This window comes from Rhinolophus ferrumequinum, unplaced genomic scaffold (assembly GCF_004115265.2).
Source record: "Rhinolophus ferrumequinum isolate MPI-CBG mRhiFer1 unplaced genomic scaffold, mRhiFer1_v1.p scaffold_109_arrow_ctg1, whole genome shotgun sequence".
Classification (NCBI taxonomy): Eukaryota; Metazoa; Chordata; class Mammalia; order Chiroptera; family Rhinolophidae; genus Rhinolophus; species Rhinolophus ferrumequinum.
The window spans coordinates 1,261,572-1,281,952 of record NW_022680364.1 but is presented as its reverse complement, the minus strand read 5'-3'; the positions used below and the strand labels follow the sequence as shown (position 1 = coordinate 1,281,952).

The following is a 20,381-nucleotide window of genomic DNA, read 5'->3' as shown; positions in this document are numbered from 1 at the left end:
CCATCGTGTGGACGGGGTCCTGTGCTCACACAGCCCACACTTGCCGTGGCCTCCACCCCCCTCCTGGGCACCACATGTTCCCATCAGCAAATCTTTGAATTAAGATGTAATTCTTACCCCGCCGGACCAGGGGGAGGTGGTAGCAGAATTTCTGCGGTCTGTCTGGGTAATGATGGTGCAGCCAGGGGCTTTGCACTCTGGCATTGAAGCCTGAGCACCAGCAGCCCCCCTGCTTGCTCTCCCTCCAGGCTGTGGGTGGCAGAGGCCCTCTGTCACTTGCTTGGTGACAGGTCACCTCACGGTGTCCACCAAGCCTTCTCTTTTCAGGACTCTGCTATACAAATGTGCCTGTCAAATAGAGACACTGGGGTTTTGAGTAGTCTGGGAACGAGCACTCCCACTGGCTGTACCACCTGAAACAAGGTGGCTGTGGCCCCCCCGAGCACTCGCTGTGCCTCCACAAAGCCCCGTCACAGCAGCCGTGTGGTGCTTGCCAGCCTGAGTGAACGTGGAGGCTCGTGGGTGGGGGAACGGGGAGGCTGGGGCAGCGGGCTTTTGTGAGATGAGGCAGGTGGGGAGGAAAGCAGTTGCCCCCCAGGGAGGGTGCTGTTATGACGCCTTCTCTGTCCCCCAGGCATGGATGTCAGGCAAGCACAGGTTATCGTCCTGTCCTCGGGGACCAAGTGCATCAGCGGCGAGTACCTCAATGACCAGGGGCTCGTGGTCAACGACTGCCACGCAGAGACGGTGGCACGAAGGGCACTACTCCACTTCCTGTACGCGCAGCTGGAGCTGCACCTCAGGTGAGTGGCCTGTCCCAGGGACACTGGCTGTGGACGTCAGTTTGGTCTGGTGGCCCAGGCCAGCTCCCCTAGTATTCCCTGTATCCCAGCAGACCCCCTGCATGTGGTGGACAGGCTGCCTGGACAGCACACGTTTTACTCAAACGGGCAATGTCCTCTGAGCGCCAGCAATGTGGCCACACAGGCCGGTCGGAGGCTGAAATTCCAGACTCTCCCTCATGATGCTCAGGTCTCCCTCCAGGGAATACCTGCCTGTCCCTTGGCGACCGTAGCTGCAGCAGGCAATCTACAAGGTGCACACATGTCATCCTACCACACGTATGCCCACATGTATGAACATACCATGTCACACACCCATCCCATGTGATGACATTTTCTAGGAAAACATTTGGGGTGTCTTAGCTCAGGCTGCTGTAACAGACACCCCAGGTAGGGGCTGAGTCACTGACTGATCAGTCTGGAGGCTGGACATTCAGGGTCAAGGCCCCAGCAATCTGGTGTCTGGCGAGGACCCGCTTCCTAGTTCACAGATGGCATCTTCTCCTGTGACCTCACCTGGAGGGAGGGGCGAGGGGGCTCTCTGGGTCTCCTTTTATAAGGACACTAATCCCATCGTGGGGGCGCCACCCTCATGACCTCATCCCCTCCCGCGGCCCCGCCTCCTGACACCACCACCCTGGGAGGTATGTCTTCAACATGGGAATTTGAGGGGACACAAACGCATAACAAGGGGGTCGCTAAATGGCAGTCGCTATGACAACTGTGTGCCACAGTAAAGGCACAGACCGCAGGCACAGTGCTCTCGTCACGAGGCCAGCATGCATCCAAAGTCAAGGGCACCGTTCAAAAAGACGGTGAGGGCACGGCTGCCCTGTGCTCCACACCGACAGCTGTCACACCACTCACACTCTAAATGCCACCAACAAGGTGACGACAGGACTGCAGGCTGGCTAGAGGGGCGCACAAGGTGTGCCCAGGGGAGCAGCTGCCCCGTCCTGTGGGTTTCAGTGAAGGCAATATGCTTCCCACCATGGACCCCCATGATTAATCCAGAACTAACCTCAGGTTTTAGAAGGAAAGACAACCTCACAGAAAGTCAGCTGTGTCTGAGAGACAGTGGGGACGGAGCTTTGTTACGCAGAGCAACTCCCTGCATCCCAACATGACAGAGTACCGGTGACATTGACACTTCCACTCCATTCTGACAAAGTTGTGCCACTTCAAAGGGGACCCAGGCCCCAGGATTTTCACCAGGCTCAGTGCGTCTGGCCAGCAGAAAAGCTCAGGAGAGCTCAGTGCCTCCCTCCACCCTTGTCTGTGACCTGTTCTGACAGTTTCTCAGCCAAGGACACTTCTTACAGAGCATACGAAGGTGCGGCCTCCTCTCAGACTCCGGGCTGCAGGGCAGCCTGCCCTTTCATTTTCTTTACCCAGACCTTGTCCCACCCCAGGCCACGGGGCTCAAATGCCAGCAGAGAAGCCCAGGCCAACTTCCCATGTCCCCAGCCAGCAGCTCGGAGTGCATCTGAAACACAGGCCAGGTTCAACCCTGGCCCTCTCCTAAACCCCACAGACCCGAGTGCACCCCACTTCCCAAACTCTGACTCCTGGTGCCACCAGTGCAGTGGCTGTTTCTTGCCTGCTCCTCTGAGCATGTTCTCAGAGAGGTGCGGAAAGCACAGGGCCGCAGAGACCCCAGGAAACATGCTCCAGCTCCTCAGGCAACCTGCACGGGCCACCGGAAGGCACAGGTTGTCACTGCACTGGCTGCCATCTCTTTACAACAACCACAGGAGCAGAACTGCAGGTGGACGTAAGCACGTGACACGTCCAGATGCAGCCCTGCGATGAGGTGTGTGGTCACAGGCACTCATGGCTGTGTCTTTGTCAGAAACATTTCTTCCTTGCCTCTCCCAGCTGCTTCCACATCCTTTGAAGCAGTGTCCCTCAAACCCACTAACATGAGGTCTTGGGAGCTCTAGGGAGTGACCCACAAGCAATGGAACTGTGCCACAGGCTGGGAGGGGTATGGTCTGCCCCGTGGGAGGATGAGCAATGACCGCAAAAAGCCAGCAAAGGTGACAAGTGAAGCACAGTCCCCTGCAGGCCAGGCTCTGCGTTTGCTCCAAGGTTGGGGGGCACTTTGAGAGAGCGAGGGGGTCCTGGCAGCGGAAGGAGCAGACACTAGGAAGCAGGAAGACTGTGGGCCGCCTCGAGGGTCTCCTGGGGAGAAAATGTCTGTTCTACTGCCTGTGTGATGGCAGGGCCAGCAGGCAAGAATCCGTCACCAATGGGGCAGAACATGTAAAAACAGCCAGAGCGGCAGAGAGAAGAGACTGTGACTAGTGAGAATGGGTCTGGGAAGGGAGCAGCTGTGCCAGCTCAGTGCCTGCGGGACATCGGCGCCTTGGAGGACACAGCATGTGACAACTGTGGGCGGTTGTGGGCCAAGGGCAAAGGGCATGCCCTGCAGGCACTGGTGGACCACTGGGTTTGCTGGCGACTCCCTGGGCTGGGTGCCGAAGGAAAGCAGGTCCAGGCCCTGGGCTCCTCCCCGGGCCGGCGGGCAAGCCCTTTCCCCTGTCAAAGTTCCTTTTCTCCTTTAATACAGACACGCGTTGCCTGTGGAGGCCGCGTGGAACCCACAGTGCCCTCAAGGAGTACTTGTGAGCCCAGTTTTATAGACACAGATCTGGCTTCATGTCTACTCAGAAGCTGGCTGTGGGAAAGATCAGCCCAAACGTGACTGTTGGGGAAGGGTGTTGAGGATGGGTTTTTGCTGTGTTTGCTTCCAGCTATTTGGAAGGTTTCTGTGCAAGGGTAAAGAGGGGGAAAGTGGGGAATAACGAGAAAACGGGACAAAAGCACCCGCCCGCCAGTTGGGGCGCGTCTGACTTGGTCCGCAGCAGTGACTGCGCCTCTTTCTGCCCCTAGCCAGCGTCGAGAGGACTCGGAGCGCTCCATATTTGTGCGGCTGAAGGACGGAGGCTATAGGCTGAGGGACAACACCCTGTTCCATCTGTATGTGAGCACGTCCCCCTGCGGAGACGCACGCCTCAACTCGCCCTACGAAATCACCACGGACCGTAAGAGACCACGTTTTTACCTTTTTAAACAAGCAGCCCCATGCTGTCCTCCACGTGGGACATGGTCCCAGGTTATCTGTGCCCAGATCTCATGTGCGTGCTGTGGCGTCTGCAGGCCTGCCCAGTCATCCACCCTCATGATCTCATCCCCTTCCAGAGGCCCCACCTCCTAACACTGTCACACTGGGGTTAGGCTTCAACAGAAAAATTGAGGGGACACAAACATTCATTCCATACAACACTCTATGGAAAGTAAATGGAAGATTCAAGTCTAATTGAGAATCAAGAAAATGGAACCCAGTAAGGATCAAGGATCAAGGCGCTGCCCCAGGGGTGAGGGGCTGGGTGGGCCAGGTGAGGTCAGGCAAGGTGTTCCTTCACTACCATGCCATCTCAGAAAGAGAGAGAGGAAACAACCTGGAGCGGATCGTTTTCCCTGAGATGTTCATCAGGCTGGGTGTGCATGAGCCCGACACCCATGGACAACTGAAGCGTGGTCTGTGTACCTGCTGGGATTAGTGCTCCATTTCTCTCAGAAGCTTTGACAGTGTGAAGACCCAGGTTAGTGGCCTTCAGTCCTGGGGGGAGACCCACACGCATGTGGTGCTGCCCTAATTCATGCAGCTACCTGCCGGCGGGAGCCCCACCCCACCTGAGCCACCGGTGTCTACAGAGGGTCTGACACGCAGGGTGGCATGCAGGGTCTCTGGTCCCGCTCCCCACATAAGAACGCAGGACATGGTGAGGCCAAAAAGGAACACCCACGGAGCCATAGATAGGGGAGTCATACCACGATAGTCTCGCTGGTGGCTGGGTTGGAGACACAGGAAGCAGGAACCACACTATCCGCAACCTGCTGTCCACTTTTCTGCCAACCAACCAACCCTACTTGCTAGCTGCAATCCGCTCAGCCACCATCTTCTCACTAGCCCCCATTTTCTGCTAGCGTAGCCACGGCAGTTATATTAGTGGCCAACGGCTCACTGGTTACAGCTGACGACCAACTAGCCACAGCTGACGGCCATCCAATCACAGTTGATGGCCATTTACTACCTGAGCCAGCACCATTCCACGTGAGGCCGAGAGCCTGGAAACTGCACTCCTGGCTCTGTCCCCACAGGGTCTGTTCAGGTCATTGGGCCCCCACCTCTGCACTTCAGGCACCCACTGCGGCCTCTACAGCGCTGATTCCAATGTGCAAAGCTGGTGATTTAGAAAAACAAACACACACGTTCTCACATGTGCCCTGGGGTTTGCTTTCAGGCACAGATGTCTTTTATTTCATGGTGCTTTCAAGAAGTGGCAGGTGCTGGTAGGAGAAAACAAAATAAAGCATTTTCCTCACATTTTGGCGGCAGATATGCCAGACACAAATGAGGTGCTGCTCCCAAGTTACTAAGGCTGGTGTTGCTCCGGTGCCAAGGAGGGGCCCCTGGCCAGTTCTGCCACAGACCAGCTGCCAAGAGCCCTATATCACTATTCCTCCTCCACTCAGTAAGGGCAGGAAACCCCAAATTCCTGCTTGGAAGGGCCTCCCAGACAGACTTCAATTTCCCTGCTCTCCCAAGGAAGGTATGAGGCTCAGGAATAACTGTCATGTTAGAGAGAACCCGCTGACATCAAGGGTGGGGGCTCTGCATTGTCTCTCTCATGTGTTTCTCTCTGCTACTCTTTTGAGAGGGTTGGACAGCCCTGCCTGCACAGGGGATGCAGGCCGCCAGGGCCCCCGCTCTGAGGGGCTCCTACTGGGCAGAGGCTGTGGGGACAGCCCGCAGGGAGGCCTGCCTGCTGGGGCCATTCCCAGAGGTCAGCCTGTCTGCCTCCTACAGGCTAGCCCTGCAGGAACCCAGCCTCACTGTCCCTGCACGCAGGGACACACAGCCCAAAGGTCACAGAAGTATCGCCATGTCCATACGTGCATAACAGACATGTGCCATCCCATACCGAGGGGGTCATCAGTTCTGACGAGCATGTCACGACCTGGGAGAAGCCCTGCCCTGGAGCCCAAGGCCTCCCACCTTGTGCTTCTCCGGGGGCCGCCCTCTCTCTGCCAGCATTGCCCTGCATGGTCCCCGTCACTTGAGCTCATTTTATCCTTACACCCTCGTTTGTTCTGAATTTGTACATCTCCACACAGACATGGCACCGCAGCTGTGCCCAATTGTCCTCCCCACTTCCTCCTCAGACACACACACACGCACGTGCATAAGCACAGATGCACATACAAGTACACACACAGGTATAAGCACACATGTGGGCACACTCATACAAGTATGTGCACACACACAACATAAGAACATGCACATACAAGTACACACATGGCTATGAGCACATGAGTGTGCACACACATGAGCATATATACACTATGTGCCCATGTGTATGCATAAGCACATGTGTGCGCACGTGTTGTGTACATAAGAACATATGCAGGCATGGGCATAGGCGCCTGTGTGTGCACACACGGACACGAGAACATGTGTCTGCAGACACACCTGTGACTGACTATGTCTGAGATGCTCTGAACAGAGGTGCCTGCATTGTCCCCCGCCCTTAAAGAGTGAAGGAACGCAGAGCGAGCACAGGAAGGAAAGTCTGTCCCTGGGTCTAAACCTGGGAAGCCAGTATCACATCCCAGACGGCTGGCATGTGACTATAGCAAATGCCTGACTCCCACTGGCTGCCGAGCAACTGTGCCACCTACCGGGGCTGTCCTGGCCTCAGTAGTCCCTCGGCGAGAAGGCTTCCGTGGGCTTCTGAGCCCTGGCGTGACCCTGCCCACCTCCCTCAGATGCCTGTGGCTGATGAAATTCTCAATTCCCCAGGTTTTTCTTCTCAAAAGCACTCATCTGGATAGATCATAAATTCTCTCTCCCTGGAGTCTAAAAACGGAATCAGTACCGACTTGTCTGAGACATCACAGAGGTGTGTGGCCCGCGAGCACTCACACACTTGATCAGGTTGTCCCCACACCTGGCTTGTCTGTCAGGACCACCGGGAAGTTTCCACCAATACAGGTTCCTGCTGCCCGTGCCTCCCCCAAGATTCTGGCGCCTTCACTGCGGTGGGGTCCCAGGGCCTGTACTTTTGAAAGCTCCTCGGTGATTCTGAGGGTTGGCCATGTTTCGAGCCCTGGATTGGAAGCCCTAATTTGTCTCCTGCCCCAAATGGTGCGGTGGGAAGGTCTGTGTGTGCAGGAGGTCTACGGGGGTGTCTCCAAAGGCCATCTGCGGTGGAGATGGAGCCACTGCAGCCACAGGCCACAGAGGGAGGGCTTGACCTTACCCACTCACAGTGTCTCACTGGGGGAGACCAGCCATGAGGATGACCTGGTCCTACGCGACTCTGGGAGACTGGGGCCAGACCCAAGGCTGTTTTGATAAGAAGCAGGCGGACAAGAGTGATGACAGCTCCAGGACACTTCCCTCTGCCTGAGCTCTTGTAGGACAACTACTTACTGTCCTCCCACTAACCCACAGGCATCCTTCATGAAGTCTTCCTTCTTCACAGGTTCTCAAATAGCCTGGTAAATTCAGTATTTGCTGCCATTTCCCGAGAGTTTGACAGCTTAGTTAAATTTCCAGTCTATCTCCCTCAAGATGCCATGAGAAATCACATGATTATGCCAAATCTCACAAGCATGTGCTAAGTGCCTAGTGTGCCTTAGTCCACTTATTGTACATTAGGGCCACTCAGTAGGTAAGCCCAGAATCCCATAGGAAGTCAGGGTACCTGACGTGCACTTGCTGAAGTCCCTGTCTTCAGATTTGCTTACCGAGTTAGAGACGCATGCGTTATATGGTCATGTTCGTGCATTGCAGCATCAACAAAGGTAAATGGCCTCCTAATTTGCCATCGTCACCATCACTATCTTCATCAAATACGACAAAGGACTCCCAGGTGACCACATGACAAATACTGTAGACATTATCACAATAAACAGTAGGTTGCTTCACAGGTATTGATTCTGGGATATGACTTTTATTTTATTTATTTATTTATTTATTTATTTATTTATTTATTTAAGTGTGTTTTTCCAGGACCCATCAGCTCCAAGTCCGGTAGTTGTTTCAATCTAGTTGTGGAGGGTGCAGCTCACAGCGGCCCCATGTTGGGGATCGAACCGGCAACCTTTGTTGTTGTTAAAAGCACTGCACTCTAACCAACTGAGCTACCCGGCCTGGGATATGCCTTTTGAAGATGATTTGGGACTGGTCTGGTGGCTCAGGCGGTTGGAGCTCCGTGCTCCTAACTCTGAAGGCTGCCAGTTCGATTCCCACATGGGCCAGTGGGCTCTCAACCACAAGTTTGCCAGTTCAACTCCTCAAGTCCCGTAAGAGATGGTGGACTCCACCCCCTGCAACTAAGATTGAACATGTCACCTTGAGCTGAGCTGCCACTGAGCTCCCAGATGGCTCAGTTGGTTGGAGCATGTCCTCTTAACCACAAGGTTACCAGTTCAATTCCTCAAGTCCCGCAAGGGATGGTGGGCTGCGCCCCCTGCAACTAACAACGGCAACTTGATCTGGAGCTGAGCTGTGTCCTCCACAACTAAGATTGAAAGGACAACAACTTGACTTGGAAAAAAGTCCTGAAAGTACACACTGTTCCCCAATAAAGTCCTGTCCCCCTTCCCCAATTAAAAAAAAAAACTTACAAAAAAAATAAAGATGGTTTGAAAATTAAGTTTATTTGGGTTTAAAAACATTCTCTTTCTTTCCTATACCTATTTCCCTTTTGTATCTCTCTCCCTTACAGCCTTACATCAACCATGTGTCACTTTTTAGATAGATCTTGGCTCCCTACATGGACTTTTTCGATTGCCATTTATCTCCATCCCCTTTTGATTCTCTCCTAAAAATAAAGCATTTACGTGAACAATTTCCTAAGGTGTATTACCACCCTCACTTTGTCTTGACATCAGTCTCCAAATGTAAGGGTTTCGGGTTAATAAGCACTGTAATGAAGAGTCTGATGACTTGGGCTATTAGAATTAGATTAGACTATACACGTGAAAAGGCAGCCTTTTCACGTTACACATCTCCATTGTAGGGCATGCCCTAAACCCACTACAGACATTTAAGTTCCATTTCCCGCAGTTTCTGGTTCGATCGGCATTTTGTTCTGCTAGAAGTGGCATCTTCAACTCCCTCCTGCCTCTCGCAATTAGGCAAGAAAGAGCCAGAGGAAATGGGCTCTGTAAGACCACTGATGAAGCTCATCAGGGAGCTACTAGAGAAGGCAGCCTGAGATTTAACACCCCCTCCAATAAACACTTGTCAGGAGTCCCTTGTGCACCTGGCTCTTCAGGAAAAATTAATTCTACCTGAAAGCTTTGGTAGCTCCTAGAAACCAGTTGTTACTCGAGCCAGGCCTCGCTCTTGACACGGCATTACCAACTATGGAGTCTACTTCAAAGCAAGTTAGTTGTGCAGAAGCAATGGGTAAGAATTTAGAAAAGCCTTACAATATAATAGGCAACTTCCAAGGTCTGAAAAGTGACACAGTGGTTGAAGCATGCGAGAGTGATATGGACACTATAATCACCAGAAAGAGAGGGGCAGCAAGTATCACATTCCCTGAGAAAATATTCCTCACATGGAAGAGTCAGGTCTCTACCATGTTGTAAACTCTGCAGGCTATTTGGTACGCTGGCCCTCCACTCTCCCAGTGCTGCTGGCCACTGGAAATTAATGTTATAAAGACCCCACTGGACAGTATAAAAAGTCAGGTCAGACCAAAGTTTGCCTCAGGTGTTTTGAGTTATGTCAACTATCTTATGCTCAATTTATCATCATCACCATCACCATCATCACCACCACAACCATCACCACCATCATCACCATCATCACCATCATCATCACCATCATCACCATCACCATCACCATCACCACCATCATCACCATCATCACCATCATCATCACCATCATCACCATCACCATCACCATCACCACCATCATCACCATCATCACCATCATCATCACCATCATCACCATCACCATCACCACCATCATCACCACCACCATCACCACCACCATCATCACCATCATCACCATCACCATCACCACCATCATCACCATCATCACCATCACCACCATCATCACCACCATCATCACCATCATCACCATCACCATCACCATCATCACCATCACCATCACCATCATCACCATCACCACCATCATCACCACCATCATCACCATCATCACCATCATCACCATCATCATCACCACCATCATCACCATCATCACCATCACCACCATCATCACCATCACCATCACCACCATCATCACCATCATCACCATCATCATCACCATCATCACCATCACCATCACCACCATCATCACCACCACCATCACCATCACCATCACCACCATCATCACCACCACCATCACCACCACCATCATCACCATCATCACCATCACCATCACCACCATCATCACCATCATCACCATCACCACCATCATCACCACCATCATCACCATCATCACCATCACCATCACCATCATCACCATCACCATCACCACCATCATCACCACCATCATCACCATCATCACTATCACCATCACCACCATCATCACCATCACCATCACCACCATCATCACCATCACCATCACCACCATCATCACCACCATCATCACCATCATCACCATCACCACCATCATCACCACCATCATCACCATCATCACCACCATCACCACCATCACCATCATCACCATCATCACCATCATCACCATCATCACCACCACCATCACCACCATCATCACCATCATCACCACCACCATCACCACCATCATCACCATCACCATCACCATCATCATCACCATCACCATCACCACCATCATCACCATCATCACCATCATCATCACCACCATCATCACCATCATCACCATCATCACCATCACCATCACCACCATCATCACCATCATCACCATCATCACCATCATCATCACCATCATCACCATCACCATCACCACCATCATCACCATCATCACCATCACCACCATCATCACCATCATCACCACCACCACCATCATCACCATCATCACCATCACCATCACCACCATCATCACCATCATCACCATCACCACCATCATCACCACCATCATCACCATCATCACCATCACCACCATCATCACCATCATCACCATCACCATCACCATCACCACCATCATCACCATAATCAGCATCATCATCATAATCGTCACCATTACCATCTTGTCATCATCATCACCATTGTCCTCACGATCGTCATTGCCATCGCCATCATCATCTGATATCTAGTGCCATTTAAAGTTGCAAAGAAGAGATTTTTGCTTCACCAGGGGGAGGACTGGATGTCCTTGGCTGTGCCCACCCAGGCTGAGTCTGTCACCTTGGTCCTTCCTTCTGTGGATGACTCACAGACCAGTCCAAATTGGTTTGCATCAAATACTTGGTTGGCAGAAGGATCAAAAAGCAATTGAAACTTTTCAAAAGTTTGCTGTCTCTGAGGTACAGCAATTTTTTTCCCAGGAGATGGCCTTTTGGCACAATGGTATGTAGTATAGGAACTTCAGTTCTTAGAAACAATGAGAAAACATACTGGAAGTTAAGTCAAGATATGTAAGAGAAGGTACCCACGTAAATCCATGTTATTTATTATTTGATGCCTTCAGAAAGGGTAAGTGACAGAGAAAACGCATCTCCACAACTTCTCAAACTACAATAGAAAGTTTTAAAGAATGCATCTAATATTCATCCATAACATGTACGTAAATGCTGGGATCACTGTGCAGTGTTAGATATAATTGGCATGCAAAGCCATTAACCATTGCCACATCACAGTGTCCAGACTCAAAGTACAGAACTTTTTTAAAGAAAGAAAGAAAAGTAATCTTCCCCTTGTTCAAACTAGTTCTCCAAATAGCTATGGGATGTGCAGTGTGTGTGTGTGTGTGTGTGTGTGTGTGTGTGTGTGTGCACGTTAGGGACCACAGGGCTATCCATAGGGTGCAGCAGAGCACCTGCCTAACATAGCCCATCTGTAAAAAGCAGCATATGCTGACACTGTCAGGTGTCCTGTCTCATTTCATGCCCACAGCCTGGCACCATTATTATCCCGGGTTTAGTATGAAATACCTGTGTCACAGTGGTTGTAAGTAACTTTTCCAACATTAGGCAACTAGGAAACAATAGAGGTGGGCAGACCACAGCCCTTGGGCCAAACCCCACCACCGCCTTTTCTGTATGGCCCATAAGTGAAGCATGGTTTGACACTTTTACATGGCTGAAAGGATGGTAAGAATAGTATTCCACAACATGTAAAAATGACATGGAACTCAAACCCCAGTGTCCACAGTGAGGGGAAGGCAGCCGCTCACTCGCTGGCCTGTCCCATGCTCTGTGCTTTGGGGAAGAGCTGAGTGGCTGTAACCAAATGGCAGCAGAGCCTCGGATACTTGCTGTCCAGCCCTGTACGAGGCGGCTGAGCCACTCTCAAAGTGTGCGCTGGAGCCAGCTCTTCACCACGTCCTCCCGGCCTCACACTGACTCATGCTTCCGAGTCCCAATCCACTGGCAGTGGCACTGGGGTCCCTCGAGCTGTTCCTGGGCTCACTCCCCCTCCAGCCCTCCAGGCTGGGGAGCCTGAGTGTCTCTGGACAAACAGGGTCCCAGCCTCTCATGCCACATCTTATCTCCTAGTGACCAGCAGCAAACACATCGTCAGGAAATTCCGTGGGCACCTGCGCACGAAGATTGAGTCTGGAGAGGGCACCGTGCCCGTCCGGGGAGCCAGCGCAGTACAGACGTGGGACGGCGTCCTGCTGGGCGAGCAGCTTATCACCATGTCCTGCACAGACAAGATCGCCAGGTAACAGCCCCTCCATGGTCTGGTGGCCCGAGGAACAGTAGGCACAGGGAGTGGAGCCAGGGGAGCCCTGTCCACCTCCCCCATAGACCACACTCTGCGTTTTATGTGCCCACAGAGAAGGTGCCTGAAGCGAGCATGTGCCTGGCAAGCCCAAGCTGCCACTGCACGCACACACAGACACGTGCACACACACGCAACGCTGGTGCAGGTCACTGTCTGATGGGTTGGGCACAGGCTCACAGCCCGATCGGAAGGCAAGTTGTGCTATCCACTTGGCCCACCTGCGCTCAGCACCCCTGGGGGCCACTTGCTCCCCAGGCCCTGATACCCTGGGAACATGGAGGGTTCCTGGGGAGGGTGAAAGGCTCCCTGGTGGAGCCACCCCCAGTGCTGGCAGCAAGGTAGTCATGGAAAACCCGTGTTAAGAGCGAATCAGAACTTCTGTAAACTCAGGTAAATTCACTAACCTGCCATCTACCCACCAAGTACAAACAGTGTATCCTGCTCAGACATGGCCCCAATTCCACCCACACTGCCCCCTGAGATGCTCGATGTGGAATGTACTGAGGTGGAAACTCTCAGGAGGTGAGCAGGCTGGTCTCACAGATGTGAAGGGAGAGCAGGGCAAGGGTGAGGGTGGCAGAGTGCCCCACAGTGCCCAGGCGCTGCAGGGCAGATCAGACCTCAGCCCTGAGAACAGGGAGCCCAATTCTCAGATTCTCTGGGGAACTACCAAATGGCTGTGGAGAAATGGGGCTATTTACTGCCTGGTTTGACTGCTCCTGGCCAAGCAGAGGCAACAGGACAGCCTAGTGACAGTGAATCAAAGTGCTGAGTCTGCATCTGAGGGAATGGCTGCCGTCATCCACCAGCTCGTCCTTCAGAAGAAGACGCACTCCTGCTCTGTCTTATTTTCACCTGCTCACAAAGCTGGAAAAAGGAGCAACATGTTCCTTCCCGACATGCTCCTGGTGCCCGGAGACCTCCCCCATTGTGTCCTAAGTTAACTCTCTGACTCCCTAGAAAATGCAGTGAATTAACACTGCAGAGTGAAAATTTCATGGTCTCTGCGATCTTAAACGTCCTAAAACCCACGTTATGTTTGCTGATGAGAGGTCTGCTGATGGTGACACAGCTGCTCCAAAGCAGGCTCTGCGTTTTCTAATAACATCTATTTAATAATCTACTGAAAAGACAAAGTCCACACTCCATCCCCTCCAGGGGGGTTCAAACAGTGTCTGGGATGGAGAAAGGTTATAGAATGCTTTTGAGAAAGGGTACATATGTGGGAACATGGTGGCCTCCTGGCTCTGGACAGGCTGGGGGACAGCTTGCCCTGAATGGACCCAGGATTCATCCACAAGTACCAGGTGGATTGGGGCTCAACGGGGAGTCCCTCCACTCACCCAGTTCTCATCCCAAAATCTGGTGGCAAGACCACTATGGTACTGGGGAGGGGACCTGGAGGGGGCACGGTGCCAAGTTCCCTCTCCGGCTACGAGTCCCCTGAGAGCCCCCACCTTCCTGCTGCTTTCTTTTTGCTTGCTTTCTCCTCTCTCACTCTTCTTTCTGTTCTGCTATCACTCCTCTCTGTCTCTGTCTCTCTCTGTCCATCTCTGTCTCGCTGTCTCCCTCTCCCACCCCTCTTCCTGGACACACCACCACCTCTGCCACCCCTTGTACCTCATGTGCACTCCCTGCCCCCCAGGCCACCCAGTGGGCTCCCCCCACCCACTCACACCCCGTGCTGATACTGCAGGAACTTCCTGTACCACCTGGTCTGCTCATGCACCTGAGGGGCCATCGGTATGTCTGAGGGGTCGTTGGTGTTGCAGTGACGTGCACGTGTGGCTCCTGACCACGACACTTGTTGGCGAGGAGGAGGGGGAACAGGGGCGATGAGAGGTCTGAGGGAAGTGGTTCTGCCTTCTGCCTGCCCAGGGCGTGGTGGCGTCTGTGTGTGCCCCGGGCTCAGGCCCGGCACGAGGAATGAACCGTTTCGGAACGGGGCCGCCCCTGCTGGTCTGGAGCAGGAGCATATGTTGAGCTGATGATTCAGACCGCGAACATCTGCACTATTTATGCACAGGCTTCGTAGAGGCCATCTGATGCTGTGTGTCCCTATTTTATGTCCCTCAGCGGTGAGTGCCATGCACAAACAGAGATTCAACCTCGGGCTCACGTCATGTTCAAAATAGAAGGCACTTCGTGCACAAACGCAGATGAAATACCCGAGCTTGGTGACAGGAGGGCTGCGGACACACCGTCCCCCCTTCCAGAGCCTGTAACATGGCGGCAGGACATGCATGGCCATAGCCCTACGAGGTCTGACAATTGAGTTCAAGAATTTGCCACCTTGCACTTACATTGGCAGCACTGTACAAACAGCTCAGTGAGGTTTCATAACCTTGGTGTATCAGTGTCTCACAGCTGTGTTCGTGTGGTGGTGTTTTGCCAAGTGGCGTTCTTTATTGCTGTTGCATGTTATCGTGTGCCGTCATGAGAATGAGTTTGAATTAAGCAATGAACAAAAATTAAATTTCTTGTTAAACTTGGCAAGAGTGGAAGTGAAATCAGGGACATGTTAGTCCAAGTTTATGGGGATAATGCCATGAAGAAACTGCAGTGTACAAATGGATTAAATGTTTTTCTGAGGGGAGAGAATGCGTCACTGATGAAGAGCATTCAGGGCAGCCAGTAACGAGCAGAACTGATGAAAACATTGCAAAAATTCATCAAATTGTGCATCAAAATCGTCGGCTGACTGTGAGAAGCATAGTAGACCAAGCAAACACCGATAGAGAACCAGTTGGGAAAATCTTAACTGAAAATCTTGGCAGGAGAAAGGTCTGTGCAAAAATAGTCCCAAAATCAGTTTCACCTATTAACAAAAGCAAAGGAGAGTCAAAGTTTGCCGAGACCTTTTCGAGAGGCAAGACGATGTTTTGGGCTGTGTTATCACTGGCCATGAAACATGGGTGTACCAACACGACCCTGAAACAAAGCATCAAAGTGCACAATGGAAGTCAGCCAATTCTCCACGACCAAAAAATTCTGCTAGTCCAAATCAAGAGTCAAAACAATGTTGCTAACTTTTTTGACACCAGAGGGATTATTCATTATGAATTTGTACCAAATGGACAAACAGTTAACCAAGCTTACTGTTTGGAAGTTCTGAAAAATCTGCATGAAAAAGTTAGACGACTTAAGTTAGAGGACGAGAGCCAACAATTCATGGCTCTTGCATCACGACCACAGCCACCACAGCTCACACAGCCCAGTCTGGGAGGGAGTTTTTAGCCAGTAAACAAATCACTGTATTGGAACACCCTCCCTACTCACCTGATCTGGCCCCCAATGACTTCTTTCTTTACCAGAAGATAAAGGAAATACTGAAAGGAAGGCATTTTGATGACATTCAGGACAACAAGGGTAATATGATGACAGTTCTGAAGGCCATTCCAGAAAAAGAGTTCCAAAATGGCTTTGAAGGGTGGACGAGGTGTTGGCGGCGGTGCATAGCTTCCCAAGGGGAGTATCTCGAAGGTGACTGTAGTGATATCAGCAATGAGGTATGTAGCATTGTTTCTATGATGAATTTGCGAACCTAATTTTCAGACCTCGTATAACCAGCATGCACTGCCCCAGCATAATGCGTGCTGCAGCCAGTTTGACCTGCAAGAGCTGGTTGTTTCGGGCAGTTTTGCAAGCCAATTGTTAAATACAGCCATTATTAAAAAGTAAACTACATAAACTTACAACTGAATGGGTTATAGTGAAACAAAGGCAACAAATACTGAAAAGCAGCACTTCCCAATTATTCTACTGTTATTTTTGCTCTTGGAGTTACGAACACCTACTGTGTCCTCAGGGTGACACGCCTGCTACTGCTCATCTCAACCCAAATCTGTGCTCAGTGACTTCACACTGGTCACTTGAAACAGGCCACAGGGATGATATTGACACTTCGGAAACTGGCAAAAGCTACAAATCAGTGACTTTTTCTGCGAGCCGATTCTTACTGGCCTGCCACCGAACGTGAGTGCCATGAGAGAGCTCGCACACGAGTGCACACGCTGGAAGTGACTATGTCAGGCCAGCTCTGCCATCTGTTGTGTCTCCTGGGAGGCAGTGAAGTCACGGGTCAGGAGCCTGGATCGGGGTGTGTGAGAGTAGGGGACAGGGCGCCAGTGGGCTGGGCACGTGAGACGCCCTTCCCACTCACAGACTCGAGACAACAACCATGACCTCTCAGGAATGGCGTCCAGAGGGCGCACATCCTACCTCTGGGGAAACAAGCCCGGAAGGAAGAGCTGCTGCCACTCTCCCTGCACCGTGGTGGGCCACCTGTGCTGTCCGGCCGGTCTGCGCCGCCCCCCCAGGACCATCCCCATCGCCCACCCTCCTCCAGCACCATCCCCATCGCCCACCTCCCCCCCGCCTGCCCCGCCTGCGACTGCCCGCTCCTCCTATCAGCTTGTCCTTCTCCTCTGCAAACGCATCTGAGTCCAGCGTCCTCCTGGGCCTGTGGCTGTGACTTCCTTTCTGACCCAGAGCTCCCGACGGCACTGTGCACGCTCACCCAGCCGCTCTCTCCATGAGCACCTGACCTCCATCTGCACCACTTGTGAGGTCGCACTCGCTGAGACTAGCAGGGAGTCACTGTCGTCTTCCCAGTGCCCTAGGACATGTCACTCCTTCAAACTCCCTGCCCTGGGACGGGCCTCAGCACCTGACCTCTGAGAGGAGAGGCTCAGGTCACCGTGGAGGCCCCTGCCCTGCCGCCCCCCTCACTGTGAGCAACGTGCAGCTGCCTCCCGCCCCTCTCACCCACCCCTGTTCGTCTCAGTGATGACCTGCCCCTGGGTCCTCATTCCTCCTGAGAATGGCTCCCTCCCAGCGAGCTCCGTGTCACACGTCCCTTCAGCGCCAGCCCACACAGGCATGGCGGACACTGACTGGCAGACAATGGACAGTGGAGGTAGACATGGGGAAGGTGGAGGAAAGCTCTCCTGACACAGGGCCACAGTGGCATTTAACCCCCCACAACCAGTGTCAGCCATGCTTTGTCAAGCGGGAAGGGAACGTATGACCATGGAGACAGAGCCCGGAGCCAGCAGGGGCTGACCCCTCGAGTTGTCCTTGCTGCTGTCATGACACTACCTGTTGGGAACACAACTCGCCAGTTGGTAAATGTGTGGAAACAAGACCTGTACCGGTCACTGAGTGTGAACACCAGGAAAGACAGAGGCCGTGTGTGACCTTCAACCACCTGAGTGAGGCATCAAACGCTGTACTTTTCTGCACCTCTTGGGTGATTGGGAAGCCTGTGCTATGGTCAGGACCAGGAAACGCTGGGTGAGTGCAACCCAGGGTCAGGACAGCTGTGGTGTGACATGTGAATGGGGTGGCCCATAGAGCCCCACCTGGAAACTGGACCCTCCCAGGGCCCATGCAGACGACTTTGGAAAGATGAAAACTGTGTCTTCTGCACTGCTGTCTGCCCTCCTCAGCTTCCAAAGCTAAATGTCACATGTCTGCCCACCGGCACTGGAGTTGTCCACAGCCAAGTCCAACCACTGCCTCTTTCCCAGGAAGTGTCCCAGGGTCTTACCCCACATGCTGCCTGCAGCCCACAGTCACACGTATTTAGTGGTTTAGAAATTTCTCCCTTAACATCTGCAGTGTTATCAAAGCAGCCATGAAGCAGAAATGTCAGGCTGACTGCTTTCATCACCTATTTCATGCGACATTTCTGTATTAGGATGAGAATAAATGAGTAAGATTGTAGCTTTAATTAAGGTAGAGACGGTGCATCCACTAGACACATTTGTAATGCTCTTTGCGAAGCCCCTTTGACGTCAGTGAAAAATGCAGTGGATCCGATTCTATCAGAAGACCCAGCAGCCAGCACAGCTCCACCTCCCACCTGCAGATCAGAAGGAACGCACCCGTCTCACCGCTTGGGTCAATAATTCCTAAGTAATCATATAAAGTAGACCACAGCACGCATTCTTCTGAGTATGGAACTCCATGAATAACAATTGGTATCATTTTACAATGTCAGTGGAAAGGCAGTTTTACAGTAAAGCATGTTATAGAAACCCTGAAATTGTTACAGTCGTTTAAAATGAGCCATAAAACATTGTGAAGACACTTCCTAGAGTTCCATCAATAGGCTAATTTTTCACATTTCTTTGCATATCATCTAATGCTTCCAATGAGCCTTTCCTCAGTCCTCTCCACATCGACGCCATGTTCTCATAACCCAGGGTAACAGTCGGGACTGTGCTGGGGCGTAGGTGTGACGGAAAAGGGGGACGGCTTTCACTGATAGGGCTCATCTCTGTCCCCACTCTTGGTCAAGGTGACAGCCCAATCGGAAAGGCCAGTCCCCTGAGACTCAGTGTCATGGAGCTTTGTTACGAGACCTTTACGTCTCTCAGGGAATCACTTCATGAACAGATTTCTCTCTGTCATAAGTAAGAGGGTCAGCCCATGTGAGCAGATGGGACATTCTTGCACACCTCCCTCTGTCCAGAAGCATCTTTTTCCCCGTTCAGGATAACCCTGAGATGTCACTAGGCCTGTCCCCACCCCCACTCCGATCTACTTGAAATGCTGTCTTGTCTGTGGCCCCTCTCAAGGATCAACATTCAGCCACATGTGGAAGAAGCGCTGCACTCCTAAGGGAAGGACCCCTGTCCTGTGCAGCCTGCAGGGACCCACCTGCCTCTGTGCACTGAGAACCTCCCTGATTGCACATCGTTGGCCCAAAGGACCATTTTCCCCTGATAAGAACCTCATCTCCTATAGCTGTTCTCCTGGATTATATGTCGTCCGCCTAACAGATGACACACTCCAAAAGACAGCCCATGTCCTATGCACCCCTGTGCCCTCCCTGAGTTCTAGAACACAGTGCAGGACCTGGGCAGATGCCCACTGCCCTGACTTTCACACAACCATCCTGAGACATAAGGAACATTCAGGGACATGGGTGCCCCTCACGGAGACCAGCCTGTGAGCCATAGATGAAGTCCAGCTGGGTGACCAGACAAATCACTTGGGAAAACAAGAGCCTTCTCACCAGAAAACATGCAGGTCAGAGCACCTTCTCTGGAAGGTGGGGCTGTACTTGTCCATCACCTATTACAGTCAGAATGAGCCAATGGAAGACGGGGGCAAGACGACCTGTTCTACAGAGGACACAGGAAAAGTTGGCCCTGCATCTGGCACAAAGACTGCAAGGTCCCCTACAGTGGCGATTTCTGCATCTCAGGGCTGCGAGTACTCAAAGAGAGGGAGGGTAGAGTTTTCGTGGGCTAGGACATAGAGGGGTGGCACTGGGCCACAGGGGAGAGTAAGAAACCACACAGGCCAAGCGCTCCCCAGGGTCTGACCCAGGACACCTGAACATGGACAGTGGCCGCACCTGCATACGCAAATTTTACACAATGTTTTCATTTCTCCAGGTAAGTCCAGTGCTCAGGTTGAGTCTCCAAGGGGAGGAGGGCTGCTACACTGTTGATGTCATTGTTGTCCGGCCTGGTTCAAAGGCATGGGGCCTGCAGCTCAGGGAAATGTGTATGACGTGCCAGGTGTGTCCACTAGTTGGCAGAGCTAATGACATCTGCTTTCTTGATG

General features: G+C 52.3%; 1 protein-coding gene across 1 annotated transcript in view; it reads left to right on the top strand.

Annotated features, from left to right (window-relative positions):
* Positions 1 to 20,381, top strand: part of ADARB2 (adenosine deaminase RNA specific B2 (inactive)) — a 395,148-nt gene that overhangs the window by 347,572 nt on the left and 27,195 nt on the right. Inside the window, exons 5-7 of the mRNA XM_033102157.1 lie at positions 635 to 803; positions 3,738 to 3,889; positions 12,569 to 12,737. Of these exons, the coding sequence (XP_032958048.1) occupies positions 635 to 803; positions 3,738 to 3,889; positions 12,569 to 12,737 (490 nt within the window). The remainder of the gene's footprint in view (positions 1 to 634; positions 804 to 3,737; positions 3,890 to 12,568; positions 12,738 to 20,381) is intronic.